This window comes from Oncorhynchus kisutch, linkage group LG11 (genome assembly GCF_002021735.2).
Source record: "Oncorhynchus kisutch isolate 150728-3 linkage group LG11, Okis_V2, whole genome shotgun sequence".
In the NCBI taxonomy this organism is placed as follows: domain Eukaryota; kingdom Metazoa; phylum Chordata; class Actinopteri; order Salmoniformes; family Salmonidae; genus Oncorhynchus; species Oncorhynchus kisutch.
Genome location: NC_034184.2, coordinates 15,658,955 through 15,675,226, shown reverse-complemented (window position 1 = coordinate 15,675,226; position 16,272 = coordinate 15,658,955). Strand labels below are relative to the sequence as shown.

General features: G+C 42.8%; 2 protein-coding genes across 7 annotated transcripts in view; one reads left to right on the top strand and one right to left on the bottom strand.

Annotated features, from left to right (window-relative positions):
• Positions 1-188: 188 nt before the first annotated feature.
• Positions 189-2,997, bottom strand: mad2l1bp (MAD2L1 binding protein). 2 transcript variants are annotated; one of them, XM_020495624.2, is made up of 3 exons: positions 2,563-2,997; positions 1,875-2,167; positions 189-1,572 (listed from the first exon to the last, which is right to left on the bottom strand). In XM_020495624.2, exons 1-3 carry the CDS (start codon positions 2,909-2,911, stop codon positions 1,027-1,029), a joined length of 1,188 nt encoding a protein of 395 aa, XP_020351213.1. In that variant the 5' UTR covers positions 2,912-2,997; the 3' UTR covers positions 189-1,026. The 2 variants fall into 2 exon arrangements, with proteins under 2 accessions (XP_020351213.1, XP_020351214.1); XM_020495625.2 differs by having other exon boundaries at positions 2,665-2,997.
• A 3,114-nt stretch (positions 2,998-6,111) lies between these two features.
• LOC109899950 (uncharacterized) overlaps positions 6,112-16,272 on the top strand; it is a 68,024-nt gene continuing 57,863 nt past the window's right edge. For 3 of the 5 annotated variants that reach the window (XM_031835361.1, XM_031835359.1, XM_031835357.1), the window contains exons 1-4: positions 6,112-6,360; positions 6,453-6,526; positions 8,210-8,282; positions 8,475-8,594. In XM_031835361.1, coding sequence (XP_031691221.1) covers positions 6,480-6,526; positions 8,210-8,282; positions 8,475-8,594 — 240 coding nt within the window. In that variant the 5' untranslated portion in view covers positions 6,112-6,360; positions 6,453-6,479. The remainder of the gene's footprint in view (positions 6,361-6,452; positions 6,527-8,209; positions 8,283-8,474; positions 8,595-16,272) is intronic. The other 2 variants (XM_031835358.1, XM_031835360.1) reach the window with 2 other exon arrangements.

Below are 16,272 nucleotides of genomic sequence, written 5' to 3'. Positions count from 1 at the left end.
TTGTGACAACCCTGTAATGTCTGGCTTGTTAAGTCTTTTGTAGTGTCTAATATTGGTGGGGCTGGTTTCCCAGAATAACCCGGACACAGCTTAAGTCCAGTCCTGGGATGTATACTAGAATTCAGCTTTTAGCTGCAGATGTGTACAATTCAAATGAATCTGAAATAATTTAGTGATCATGCTAAAACTGACATACACACTGTATATTTACAAAATATTGTTTCAGACCTCCATTTTTAAGCAATTGAAAACCAAGACACGTCAATGTACAGTACAGGTACAACCAGTGTTGCGTCTCAACCAGATGAAAAGTAGGCATACTGTCCATAATTTTTTTTAGAAGGCTATATTATACACAGTAAAGCACCAACACTGCTTTCATTACAGCACATAGCCAAGCTAAAAGTAAATACACAGCTAAAAGACAACATAATTCATTAAAAATCATTCTGTACAGATCCCGAAAGTTTTTCATATGAATTGTAATAAAAACACAGTCCCTGGACTAGGCTAAGGGTTACATATGCTGTGTTTACACAGGCAGCACAATTGACCATTTTTAAACTTCACATGAGATCTTTTTCAGAGCTGATCTGATTGGTCAAAAGACCAATTAGTGAAAACAAGATCAGAATTGGACTGCCTGTGTAAACGCAGCCAGAGAGACAGGGGTCCCTGAGAGAGAGAAAGGTATGGCAAATGTGTAAATCCGCTCAGTCAACACTTGGGCTGCGTTTACACAGGTCCATATTCACAGCTGATCTAGGATCATGTGCCCTAGTCCATATAATGTTAGTCATTGTGATCCAAAAGGTCAAACTGAACCTAGATAAGCACTCCTACTCGGAGACACTTCATAAAGACGGGCCCAGTTTTGCCTTCAGATCAGTAAGAGTAGGATTATATAGACGGGGGGACCTGATCCTAGATTAGCACTCTTACTTTCAGATTCTGAATACAGGACCTTGTCTCATCTCATACTATACTATGGCTGTGGGTTAGAGTACCTTCCTTGTACCTTGTATGTCACTTGCTGAAGCCTTTGATAGTCAAGGGGGCCTGAAACCACACATAGTCCTGCCAGGCAATCTGCCCTCCTCCCTCAGACGCCCCAGACCCAGAGACACGACTGGGGTCACAAGACAGAGAAATAACCTGGCTCTTCACCCGTGTGGGGACCTTGAAATCCAGCTTGGGCCGGAACCACCCCACGCCACAGTCCCTGTGGGCCAGAACCATGACCGTCGTGGCTGTGAGCCGGACAGGTTTAGCGTCAGACAACAGGTCGGCCACGAAGAGCGTGCGAAAGACTTGGCGCAGACACGAGGAGACGCGTAGGCTCCGGTCACCGGTGGCTAGTATCACATCCTCCATGTTGACTTCGTACAGCTCCTTGGGAAGGAGGAGGGAGCCGCCGAGCAGGAGGAGCACACGGGGGACCAGGGAGAGGGAGAAGAGAACTTCCAGTTGTTGTAGCACCTGCTCAAGGTCTTGGAGGGTACGCTGGCATCTCCTCCAGTCCAGGCCTTCTGCAGTGGACTGACCGGGCCTCCAGGCCACTGCCTCCTCATTCTGGGGGAAAGAGGAAGAGAGAGGGCCTGGGGTCAAACAGCAACTCATAGATCCTAGACAACACTGCTAGGAGTAGGGCTATTATAGCAGCCAGTATTTATTCGGTTGGAATAAATCTGTATTGCAGGAGGTTCCCAGGGTTCATCCCCTCCGACCTTCTCCAATGCATTTTGAGAAGGTGGTGAGAAGAGATGAAAAAAGGAATCAAAGAAAGACAAATAGGGAAAACAGTCATTGATGTTAAATAAGTAGTGAGAGAAACATGGTTAAGACCGTCGGAAGCATCACTGCCCAGCACTCACCTGCATGGCAGCTTGCTGTCTCTTCTGAGAGTAAACCAGCTGGTCATAGGTCATGGGCAGCTGTTGTCTTTGGTAAAGGATACACTTCAGTATCTCACTGACGAAGCGGCAGCAGCCCTCCTGTGTGACCAAACCTGGGAACATTACCTCCACACGGCCCTCCTCCCTGGCCCTCCGTAGCGTCTCTGCATCGACAGCCTCAGCCTGCTTGGAGGGGGTCAGGGGGGGGAGAGTGGTGGCTGTGCTACTTGTCTCGGTGATAACCTGACAGGTACTGCCTGCAGATGACGGATCTGTGGATAGAACACAATAGAATCATCTGATAGGTCCACCTCAGAATTTGAGCAGATCACTGTCAAATAACACACTGTTAAATTACTTTTTAGGAGATAGGTTCTGGGTTTCCGAGACTAATGACAGCCACCATGGTGGCAGGCAACCAGTCAGAGACTAGGCTGTCATATGCGTTGTTGGTTCAATAAGCTTATTTTACTACAAAAAAAACATTTCTACAGCTGTTTCAAAGTATTGATCTCCTGACATATCATGCGTATGACCTGGCTGACTGACGTATGATACATTTATCATGGACACAGAGAGATATCGTAGCTACAAGTACTGTAGCTACCTACGAATAGCAACACGTGAACATCATGCGCAAGTGAATAGGAATAGAAGAGAGACAGACCAACATCAGAAACACAGGAGATGTAGTTTTCCTTATTTTCCGTGGTTACTACGATATCTTTGGAGTTAATCTCATCTGACTTTGAGCTGTTTGGTGTGTTACATTTGCTTGTTGTTGTCGGTGTTTCCTGGGATAGTCGCCCCGAGGTTTCCGTAGCTGATTGTTCGTCTGAGAAGTCTTTTGTCCGGCTCGCAACGTAACATTTGGTGTCGGATTTAATGTGTATGTTGATCCCTTTTCCTTGCGAAGTTGGGAGACACATTTTTGATCGGAGGTTGTGATCATTTGTTAATGTATTCGTTGTCTCTACGCTCCCGGTGACCACCTCCCTGTTTGTTTGTTCCGCCATCGCTGACTCGTTTTGAAAAATTCCACTCAGTGCGTTGCATCATGGGAAGACGAATGGAAACCGGTCATTGCTAGAAGGGATCCAGCTCCTTCTTCTTCTTATTTGAGGTTCAACGGCGGTTGGCATCAAATACATTTAGCATTTCCGCCACCTACTACACTGGAGTAAAACTCCCTTATACTTCACTTGAGTCTTTAAAAAAAAAAAATACCCTACCATCTAAACCTACCAACCTACTCCACTATTTAAATCTATTTAGTTCTACTTAAGGCTTCATCAACTTCTGCACTCCTCTAACCCTGGAAACCTCAACCTGCCTCTCTTGACCAGACATTTTAGATCCACAGCCCCATGGACACCCCTACAATTAACACATACCACTACTTTCCCCAGTGCTACACATTCCTTTGTCTCATGCCCTTCTGCACACTTCTCACACCTAGGAACCTCCCTACATACTGCTGTGACATGCCCATAAGCTTGACACCTGTAACAAAGTAATGTATTTGGCACAAAAGCTTGCACGGGATAACTTATATATCCTACCATCAGTATGTCAGGCAAAGACTCAACATCAAAACTGAAAAGGACAGACTAATTCTTCTTTTTCACCACTCACGCCACCCTGTCTGCGTTGCACCAAACGACGAGCATCACAAAAAAACTGGAATCTTAAGGGATCCAGCTTTAGTCAAATGAACGTCAAAAGTAGAATTTGGGGGGATTTTAACTAACCCTAAACCTTTTCTAAACATTTACCTAATTCTCTTAAACCTGCTACATGTATTATCACAACCTACTCCCTAAGTTCTCTTAACCTGCTGTGAAAAGTCAAATCTGACTTTAATTTGACAAAAGCTCCATTACGAAAAAAGATTGCAGACAGAGTGTAGTATAACTGCAGTATGCGACAAATACTGCGTCCAAAATACCATAGTCGACTGCAGTTACTGCACTTTGACTGCAGTTTCAAAACTCAAATCTTTTTTGGGATCAAAGGTGTTTATAACTAACCCAAGACAGACCACAGCACTTCTTCTTTTTCTTCTTCTATGATATCATGGCTGCAAATAAATGTTTAAAGTGCATGCCGTCACCTACTGTGCTTGAATGTCCGATCAATCATGATCTGCCCAATTCTATTCTACCATGAAAATTCTAAACCAAAATAAATCCCTACTAACTTCTACCACAGTCTCTCCCCCAAAAAACTCCCCAACCCCATTAAACTTGATCTATATTATGCTGAAGAAAATCCACCCTTAGGAGTGTTCAGCATGTCAGCAGCCATTTCAACAGTAACGTATGTTGCCCACAATCTCTTTTGCCATCTCCACAATAACCTTCATCCTGGCATTTCTGCTTTCCACAACCGAGTCGTATTGATAACCTTACCAATTAAAGCTATGAAGTCAACTTTATTAATGATCAAAGTGTCATTTGACACTGCACATTCATGAGTTCAAGATTTTATCAGCAGGCCTCAAAACCATGCCAAGACCAGTAGAAGCACTGACTACAGTTGCTACTCCAGGAACATCCATGTAAGCTCCATCAGTCCGCACTGTAGTTCTACCAAAGGAGCAGCTACTCTTCCTGGGGTCCAGCAAAATGAAGGAAGTTTATACAATTTTAAAACACAATACATTCACAGATTTCACAACACACTGTGTGCCCCAGGCCCCTACTCCACCATTACCACATATCTACAGTACTAAATCCATGTGTATGTATAGTGCGTATGTTTTCGTGTGTGTGTGTATGTGTGTGTGTGTATATGCATGTGTCTGTGCCAATGTTTGTTTTGCTTCACAGTCCCCGCTGTTCCATAAGATATTTTTGCATCAGTTACTTGATGTGGACTAGAGTTCCATGTAGTCATGGCTCTATGTAGTACGGTGTGCCTCTCATAGTCTGTTCTGGACTTGGGGACTGTGAAGAGACCTCTTGTGGCATGTCTTGTGGGGTATGCATGGGTGTCCGAGCTGTGTACCAGCAGTTTAGACAGACAGCTCTGTGCATTCAACATGTCAATACCTCTCATAAATAAAAGTAGTGATGAAGTCAATCTCTCCTCCACTTTCAGCCAGGAGAGATTGACATGCATATTATTAATATTAGCTCTCTGTGTACATCCAAGGGCCAGCCGTGCTGCACTGTTCTGAGCCAATTGCAATATTCCTAAGTCCCTTTTTGTGGCACCTGACCACATGACTGAACAGTAGTCGAGGTTTGACAAAACTAGGGCCTGTAGGACCTGCCTTGTTGATAGTGTTGTTAAGAAGGCAGAGCATCGCTTTATTATAGACAGACTTCTCCCCATCTTAGCTACGACTGCGTCAATATGTTTTGACCATGACAGTTTAGAATCTAGTGTTACTCCAAGCAGTTTAGTCATCTCAACTTGCTCAATTTCCACATTATTTATTACAATATATAGTTGAGGTTTAGGGTTTAGTGAGTGTTTTGTTTCAAACGCAATGCTTTTAGTTTTAGAAATATTTAGGGCTAACTTATTCCCTCCACATACATAGAAACTCTGGCTTTACTCAAAGTCATGGGACAAATTGTCAAACATTGAAACTAAGGAATCCTATGTGTACATTTTCTTTAATATCATCTATGGACATAGATATTGTGACCCCATTGATGACTCCGCTCAACATAGCATAAGCACCAGGTAAGCATTTCACTGTAAGACCTATTGTATTCAGCGCATGTGACAAATAAAATGTGATTTGAGGTACATTGCTTTTCCCATTAAGCTTTTCCATTTGCAGAATCTTCCCTTGCTGAGCCTGGCTATCCACAGCCTGTTGTTTTCAATGGGAACAAATTAGTCATAGTAGGCAGAACAATGAAGGGGACAGAGCCAAGCACGAGCAAGCGTAACCTGGCTAGCGAGATCCTATTGCAGCGTTCTAGCATGTATTTGGCTTTAGGGAACGCCTACTCTAAAATGCGCGTATGCGATAAACACAATTTTTTAAACCTATGGCAAAGGGTAAAGACTACAAAACTTAGTCCACTCTGTTCGTAATAAATTATAGCTTTGGGAGCAGAAAACTGTTGAGATCAAATGTTTCATCGATGAGAACATTTGCCAGGATTTCGTCCACAAAACATCTCACTCCATCTTATCCCACTGGACACTGGGCCTTCTCTAGCCACCATATAAAGGTAGTGAGTGGAAACGCCAAGCGGATGCTTCACATTTATACATCCGGTTAAATATCTGTCTCGTTGTTCTATCTGTGTCGGAATATCTTCTTGACATGCCCGTGGAAGACTGGAGCCCAAATCCTATGAACTCAAATCAGGTAGAGCCACCTAGCGGCGAGTCTGTGCAGACGGGGACAAGCACAGTTGCAGTAGCTGCATCGCGCAATTAATCAAGTTGATATCAGTCCGTTCTGAGAAGTAAACTATTGGAAGAGGCCTGCAAACGAGTAAGTTTCCCCACAGCTATTAAAAGTGAATCAGTATGTTGCCATTTCAAAGTTAACGGATTGTAGCTACGTATGTGACTGACACGGTGCAGTTCTCAGGTGACTTGGACGAAAGTGCCATGGCGTCAGTGCGTGTGGCTGTCCGTGTAAGACCCTTGATCAAGAGGTCTGTATACTGATGGAGTCAGTCAATACGCACTATATGGCAACGTTAATTAACAGTATTTCCAGCACTTCTACACAGTTTGACATTACTTATTATTCTTCTCTTGTGTACATGGAGCGGCATTTTGAAAACAGTATAAGTGGAAAGTAAAAATGTTGCAGTTTTAAAGTAACCGTTCAGTTACTATCTCATATGTTCATATTCTGTTAACTCCTACCCAAATAATGTTGTTGACTCATCCTATAGTGGTATTTGTGGCCAAGGCATACGTTCTAGAAGAAACACTTCCAAAAACTCCACCTCAAATAGCCCGTTTAAAACATGCTTGTGATTTCCTCAGAGGATGATGTCTGGCCAATCAGCAGTCTACTCACCTTAATATGTTTAATGACTAGTATACACCTGCACCATTCTGTTGTTGGGGTGCTTCCACACTATCAACACAGAAAAGCTGCTTTTTAACATACGATTTCACTTGTCATTAATTATAGGTCATATGTCACAGACATTTGCAAACATTGGACAATCACTTTAAAGGTTGGCTTTGGGTAAAAACTCAAATAATTGATTTAAACTGTGTAACTGATTTAATGTACTATCACAGGCTTTCCCAAACTCATATCTCCTTTTTCAACTAGGACTTTATTATAATTTTTTTTACCTTTTATTTAACTAGGCAAGTCAGTTAAGAACAAATTCTTATTTTCAATGATGGCCTAGGAACAGTGGGTTAACTGCCTTGTTCAGGGGCAGAACGACAGATTTGTATCTTGTCAGCTCAGGGATTCAATCTTGCAACCTTTCGGTTACTAGTCCAACGCTCTAACCACTGGGATATGTACAGTCATGTTGATATGTCATGTTGACATATCAGTATTTTTTGTTTGTCATATGACTTAGCCCTTTAATGGACTAAAGAAGCCTAATGTTACTCTTTATAGGGTTAGGGTTCCCACACAGCCATAGCTTGTTTATGGAAAACAGAGCAGAGTCTACTATCTGTGCTAATCATCTGCGACTACGAACACCTGTGTGCAATAGGAATACACAAATGTGTTGTCACTGAAAAAGAGGGGGCTGTATGTTTCTAGAACAATATTGCAATTGAGAATTGATTGACGTTTAGATGAAGTATTTGGCTGCCACAGCCAATTCTCCCCTAAATAGAACATTTAAGGTGCTTGGACTATAAAGGTGTGTAGTAATATAACCGTGTTTTAAAATAAAATGATTTCTCGCTGATATAGAACATGCATATGTTTCCAAACCGCAAGCGAAGGGTGTAAACATTTTGAACAAGCGTTGGGGCTCTTAACAAAACTCCCCCGGCCAGAAGATACTATCGTCAATAGGGGCTAAATGTAGTTGGTGTCTATATGGGCTAGATATGACTCCGCATATGAATGAAGGCTCTATATGTTTTGATATAGTCATGATTCACACAAAATGTTGAAGTCCAATGGTGATTTTTCAAAGAATAACTGCACAGTTCAAAATCTAATTACCTGATAAGAGGGGGATTTCTGATTCAAGTAAATTATCATCGCGACACTGACTGTATTTATCAAGGCACTCACAATCAATTGGCTGTAGGCCTACATTGGGCATTGTATTCAGTTTTCTACATAAAACAGCCTGACTGACTTCAAGTAAACTGCTCATAATTCTACATTAATTTCACAGAGAAAAGGAAGTGTCTGCGAAGGTCATTATCCACATGGAGGGGAGCACCACTTCTATAGATTGCAACAAAAAGGTGAATTATTGATTAATGTCAATACTACATATCTTTTTATATATTCAAAGAACAAACAATGTTTAAGAGACATTTTTGTACAAATATCAGGAACAACTAAAGGCTCTAGAATGAGGATGACATGTTGCACAATGACTAAAATAACAATACCCCTCCTGTTTTATAAATTAATGTAATCTATTATGCTTGTAGCACCTTTACAAAGGCACCCCTGGCACTGGGCTGAAGGACAGAGGCAGACAGTCATTCTCCTATGATTTCTCCTACGATTCTACGGATGTCGGAAGCCCCAACTTTGTGCCTCAGGAGAAGGTATAGAACACACACACACACACACACACACATCTAAACCTGCAGCCAATCTCAAGCCATGTGGTAAGCTGTTGGTTACAACTTCATTAGCTATACTCTGTGGTGTGTGTTCTCTTTTCTACATCTAGAAGAGGCTGTACATCTCTTATCTTCAGCTCCAGACTTGAGTCCTGCAGTGATGTTCTTCAAGCTCTTTGTACTCTAGAGCAGAACCCTCAGATACTGACTGAACTCACCCTGTTTTCACACATGCTTCAGGCTTAACCCCTATTTCAACTCTTACTCTCACCCCCAGGGCCCTCTTCAACCACCCCCATCACTGTTGCACCCCATATAATTACATATAGGACACCTCTATGCTCCTCTCTCACCACTGTCTACTAAGATGCCAGTGTTTTGTACACCATGCACTGTCTGAGGCTGTATATAATACTATACATGTTGAAGTAAGACCAACTCTTGTGAACCTGTCCCGAACCATTGCATACTCTGTTCCTAAAACCAAATCAAAATCAAATCAAATGTTGTCATATGCGCTGAATACAATGGGTAAATAAAATGCCCTAAAAAAATAATAAAATAACAAATAATTAAAGATAGGGTAGTGCAAAAAGTCTGGGTAGCCATTTGATTAGATGTTCAGAAGTCTTGTGGCTTGTTTAGCTGTTTAGAAGACCTAGACTTGGCGCTCCGGTACCGCTAGCCATGTGGTAGCAGAGAGAACAGTCTTTGACTAGGGTGGCTAGAATCTGACAATTTTTAGGGCCTTCCTCGGACACGACCTGGTATAGAGGTCCTGGATGGCAGGAAGCTTGACTCCAAGTGATGTACTGGGCCGTACGCACTACCCTCTGTAGTGCCTTGCAGTTGGAGGCTGAGCAGTTGCCATACCAGGCAGAAAAGCAACCATTCAGGATGCTCTCGATGGTGCAGCTGTAGAACCTTTTGAGGATCTGAGGACCCATGCAAAATCTTTTCAGTCTTCTGAGGGGGAATAGGTTTTGTCGTGCTGTTGGGTTCTGAGAGGGTAATGTTTGCATTATATCAGGTATCCTATTGAAATATTGAGTGCATGGAAGCGATCACATGTGGCAGACATTGATAAGGGGAGAGAGCCATGGATTAGTGATGAAGGGGGGGTAAGGGAGAAGTACGTTTATGGCCGTATTACTTTGTCCTGCCTAGCAGTAAAGACACAATGTTTGTTCAGATGTGTAGGAGGAGACTAGGGTTAAATATCAGTACTTGTGTGAACAATGTCTTTGTCTAATGCAGCTGTATTGATCCTCTGGGAAGAATAAACTTGGTTAAGGTTTCATAGTGTCAGTTGAGTTTTTACTCTGAATTAGTATGTAACAGTGCCCTCATCATGATTGTCTTGGTGTGCTTGGATCATGTTATTTTGTTGGTGATGTGGACACCAAGGAACTTGAAGCTCCACTATAGCCACATCGATGAAAATGGGGGCGTGCTTGGTCCTCCTTTTCCTGTAGTCCACAATCGTCTCATTTGTCTTGACCATGATGAGGGAGAGGTTGTTGTCCTGGCACCACACTGCCAGGTCTCTGACCTCCTCCCTATAGGCTGTCTCGTCTGTGATCAGGTCTGTTGTGTCATCGGCAAACTTGATGATGGTGTTGGAGTCGTGCCTGGCCATGCGGTCATGAGTGCACAGGGAGTACAGGAGCGGACTGAGCACGCACCCCTGAGGGGGCCCTGGTGCCTGGTTCCTCTCTAGGTTTCTTCCTAGCTTCTGGCCTTTCTAGGGAGTTTTTCCTAGCCAACGTGCTTCTACACCTGCATTGCTTGCTGTTTGGGGTTTTAGGCTGGGTTTCTGTACAGCACCTTGTGACATCAGCTGATGTAAGAAGGGCTTTACAAATACATTTGATTGATTGAGAATCAGCATGCCGGATGTGTTACTTAATCTTACAGCCTGGGGGTGGCCCGTCAGGAAGTCCAGGATCCAGTTGCAGAGGGAGGTGTTTAGTCCCAGGGTCCTTAGCTTAGTGATGAGCTTTGAGTGCACTATGGTATTGAACGCTGAGCTGTATGTAGTCAATGAATGGCATTCTCAAAGAGGTGTTCCCTTTGTCCAGGTGGGAAAGAGCAGTGTGGAGTGCAATAGAGATTGCATCATCTGTGGATCTGTTGGGACGGTATGCAAATTGGAGTGGGTCTAGTGTTTCTGGGACAATGGTGTTGATATGAGCCATGACCAACCTTTCAAAGCACTTCATGGCTACAGATGTTTGTGCTACGGGTCAGTCTTTTTCCTATTTTGTTGCATTACAACCTGTATTTAAATGGATTTTTATTTGGATTTCATGTAATTGACATACACAAAATAGTCCAAATTGGTGAAATGAAAAAAATAACTTGTTTAAAAAAAAATGGAAAAGGGGTGCATGTACATGTATTCACCCCCTTTGTTACGAAGCCACTAAATAAGATCTGGTGCAACCAATTACCTTCAGAAGTCACATCATTAGTTAGATTGCACACAGGTGGACTTTATTTAAGTGCCACATGATCTCTGTGTATATACACACACCTGTTCTGAAAGGCCCCAGAGACTGCAACACCACAAAGCAAGGGGCACCATGAAGACCAAGGAGCTCTCCAAACAGGTCAGGGACTAAGTTGTGGAGAAGTACAGATCAGGGTTGAGTTCTAAAAAAATATCAGAAACTTGGAACATCCCATGAAGCACCATTTAAATCCATTATTAAAAAATGGAAAGACTATTGCACCACAACAAACCTGCCAAGAGCGGGCCGCCCACCAAAACTCATGGACCAGGCAAGGAGGGCATTGATCGGAGAGGCAACAAAGAGACCAAAGATAACCCTGAAGGAGCTGCAAAGCTCCACAGCAGAGATTGGAGTATCTGTCCATAGGACCACTTTAAGCTGTACACTCCACAGTGCTGGGCTTTACGGAAGAGTGGCCAGAAAAAATCCATTGCTTAAAGAAATATATAAGCAAACACGTTTGGTCTTTGGCATGTGGGAGACTCTCCAAACATATGGAAGAATGTACTCTGGTCAGATGAGACTAAAATGTAGCTTTTTGGCCATCAAGGAAAATGCTATGTCTGGCGTAAACCCATCACCACCTCATCCCGAGGACACCATACCCACAGTGAAGCATGGTGGTGGCAGCATCATGCTGTGTAGAGGTTGACGGATTCCGATTTTTCAAAGCCGATACCGATTAATCGGCCAATTTTTATTTGAGATATTTGTAATAATGACAATTGCAACAATACTGAATGAACAATGAACACTTGTTAATATAATACATAAATAAAATCAATTTAGTGTTAAATAATGAAACATGCTTAATTTGGTTTAAATAATGGAAAAACACAGTATTGGAGAACGAAGTAAGTGCAATATGTGCCATGTAAAAAGCTAACGTTTAAGTTACTTGTTCAGACCATGAAAGCTGGTGGTTCAATATTCCCAGTTAAGAAGTTTTAGGTTGTAGTTATTATAGGAATTATGACGCGTCGACTATTTCTCTCTATATGTATTTCATGTAACCGTAATAGCCTTGGTTTCATGCATGTTAACATTAGAAGCCTCCTCCCTAAGTTTGTTCTATTCACTGCTTTAGCACACTCTGCCAACCCGGATGTTCTAGCTGTGTCTGAATCCTGGCTTAGGAAGACCACCAAAAATTCAGACATTTTAATTCCAAACTACAACATTTTCAGACAAGATAGAACTGCCAAAGTGGGCGGTGTTGCAATCTACTGCAAAGATAGCCTGCAGAGTTCTGTCCTACTATCCAGGTCTGTACCCAAACAATTTGAACTTCTACTTTTAAAAATCCACCTCTCTAAAAACAAGTCTCTCACCGTTGCCGCCTGCTATAGACCACCCTCTGCCCCAGCTGTGCTCTGGACACCATATGTGAACTGATTGCCCCCCATCTATCTTCAGAGTTCGTGCTGCTAGTAGGCGACCTAAACTGGAACATGCTTAACACCCCAGCCATCCTACAATCTAAACTTGATGCCCTCAATCTCACACAAATTATCAATGAACCTACCAGGTACCTCCCCAAAGCCTTAAACACGGGCACCCTCATAGATATCATCCTAACCAACTTCCCCTCTAAATACACCTCTGCTGTCTTCAACCAAGATCTCAGCGATCACTGCCTCATTGCCTGCATCCGTAATGGGTCAGCGGTCAAACGACCTCCACTCATCACTGTAAAACGCTCCCTGAAACACTTCAGCGAGCAGGCCTTTCTAATCGACCTGGCCGGGGTATCCTGGAAGGATATTGATCTCATCCCGTCAGTAGAGGATGCCTGCATATTTTTTTTAAATGCCTTCCTAACCATCTTAAATAAACATGCCCCATTCAAGAAATTTAGAACCAGGAACAGATATAGCCCTTGGTTCTCCCCAGACCTGACTGCCCTTAACCAACACAAAAACATCCTATGGCGTTCTGCATTTAGCATCGAACAGCCCCCGTGATATGCAGCTGTTCAGGGAAGCTAGAAACCATTATACACACGCAGTTAGAAAAGCCAAGGCTAGCTTTTTCAAGCAGAAATTTGCTTCCTGCAACACTAACTCAAAGTTCTGGGACACTTTAAAGTCCATGGAGAATAAGAACACCTCCTCCCAGCTGCCCACTGCACTGAAGATAGGAAACACTGTCACCACTGATAAATCCACCATAATTGAGAATTTCAATAAGCATTTTTCTACGGCTGGCCATGCTTTCCACCTGGCTACTCCCACCCCGGACAACAGCACTGCACCCCCAACAGCAACTCGCCCAAGCCTTCCCCATTTCTCCTTCTCCCAAATCCATTCAGCTGATGTTCTGAAAGAGCTGCAAAATCTGGACCCCTACAAATCAGCCGGGCTAGACATTCTGGACCCTTTCTTTCTAAAAATTATCTGCCGAAATTGTTGCCACCCCTATTACTAGCCTGTTCAACCTCTCTTTTGTGTCGTCTGAGATTCCCAAAGATTGGAAAGCAGCTGCGGTCATCCCCCTCTTCAAAGGGGGGGACACTCTTGACCCAAACTGCTACAGACCTATATCTATCCTACCGTGCCTTTCTAAGGTCTTCGAAAGCCAAGTCAACAAACAGATTACCGACCATTTCGAATCTCACCATACCTTCTCTGCTATGCAATCTGGTTTCAGAGCTGGTCATGGGTGCACCTCAGCCACGCTCAAGGTCCTAAACGATATCTTAACCGCCATCGATAAGAAACATTACTGTGCAGCCGTATTCATTGATCTGGCCAAGGCTTTCGACTCTGTCAATCACCATATCCTCATCGGCAGACTCGACAGCCTTGGTTTCTCAAATGATTGCCTCGCCTGGTTCACCAACTACTTCTCTGATAGAGTTCAGTGTGTCAAATCGGAGGGTCTGCTGTCCGGACCTCTGGCAGTCTCTATGGGGGTGCCACAGGGTTCAATTCTTGGACCGACTCTCTTCTCTGTATACATCAATGAGGTCGCTCTTGCTGCTGGTGAGTCCCTGATCCACCTCTACGCAGACGACACCATTCTGTATACTTCCGGCCCTTCTTTGGACACTGTGTTAACAACCCTCCAGGCAAGCTTCAATGCCATACAACTCTCCTTCCGTGGCCTCCAATTGCTCTTAAATACAAGTAAAACTAAATGCATGCTCTTCAACCGATCGCTACCTGCACCTACCCGCCTGTCCAACATCACTACTCTGGACGGCTCTGACTTAGAATACGTGGACAACTACAAATACTTAGGTGTCTGGTTAGACTGTAAACTCTCCTTCCAGACCCATATCAAACATCTCCAATCCAAAGTTAAATCTAGAATTGGCTTCCTATTTCGCAACAAAGCATCCTTCACTCATGCTGCCAAACATACCCTTGTAAAACTGACCATCCTACCAATCCTCGACTTTGGCGATGTCATTTACAAAATAGCCTCCAATACCCTACTCAACAAATTGGATGCAGTCTATCACAGTGCAATCCGTTTTATCACCAAAGCCCCATATACTACCCACCATTGTGACCTGTACGCTCTCGTTGGCTGGCCCTCGCTTCATACTCGTCGCCAAACCCACTGGCTCCATGTCATCTACAAGACCCTGCTAGGTAAAGTCCCCCCTTATCTCAGCTCGCTGGTCACCATAGCATCTCCCACCTGTAGCACACGCTCCAGCAGGTATATCTCTCTAGTCACCCCCAAAACCAATTCTTTCTTTGGCCGCCTCTCCTTCCAGTTCTCTGCTGCCAATGACTGGAACGAACTACAAAAATCTCTGAAACTGGAAACACTTATCTCCCTCACTAGCTTTAAGCACCAACTGTCAGAGCAGCTCACAGATTACTGCACCTGTACATAGCCCACCTATAATTTAGCCCAAACAACTACCTCTTTCCCAACTGTATTTAATTTTAATTTATTTATTTATTTTGCTCCTTTGCACCCCATTATTTTTATTTCTACTTTGCACATTCTTCCATTGCAAAACTACCATTCCAGTATTTTACTTGCTATATTGTATTTACTTTGCCATCATGGCCTTTTTTGCCTTTACCTCCCTCCTCACCTCATTTGCTCACATTGTATATAGACTTGTTTATACTGCATTATTGACTGTATGTTTGTTTTTACTCCATGTGTAACTCTGTGTCGTTTTATCTGTCGAACTGCTTTGCTTTATCTTGGCCAGGTCGCAATTGTAAATGAGAACTTGTTCTCAACTTGCCTACCTGGTTAAATAAAGGTGTTCTCAACTAGCCTACCTGGTTAAATAAAGGTGTTCTCAACTTGCCTACCTGGTTAAATAAAGGTAAAAAATATAAAAATATAAAAAATATACCTTTGACTATTGGATGTTCTAATTGGCACTAGTAGTGCCAGCCTAATCTCAGGAGTTGATAGGCTTGAAGTCATGAACAGCTTGTGAATCAAGCATTGCTAAGAGCTGTTGGCAAACGCAGTAAAGTTTGATTGAATGCTTACGAGCCTGCTGCTGCCTACCACTGCTCAGTCACTACTATATCAAATCATAGACTTAATATAATAAACACAGAAATACGTGCCTTTGGTTATTAATATGGTCAAATCCAGAAACTATCATTTTGAAAACAAAATGTTTATTCTTTCAGTGAAATACGGAACCGTTCCGTGTTTTATCGAACCGGTGGCAACCTTAAGTCTAAATATTGCTCTTAACATTGAAGGTTGTGCAATGTATGTCATAATTATGTAAAATTCTGGCAAATTGTTTCGCAATGATCCAGACTGCCCAAACCGTTGCAAATACCCTGACTCTGCATGCAATGAACGCAAGAGAAGTGACACAATTTACCTAGTTCATATTGCTTGCTAACATGAATTTCTTAACTAAATATACAGGTTTAAATAAATATACTTCTGTGTATTGATTTTAAGAAAACCATTGTTTATGGTTAGGTACATTAGTGCAACGAATGCTCTTTTGTCAAAACATCACCCGTTTGGTGAAGTAGCCTGTGATTCGCTGTTAAATTAACAGGCACTGCATTGATTATATGCAACACAGGACAAGCTATGGTTGATGATATTACTAGGTTAATTAGTGATTGTTAAAATAGTTTTTTTTTAAAATAAGATAAGTGTAATGCTAGCTAGCAACTTGCCTTGGCTCCTTG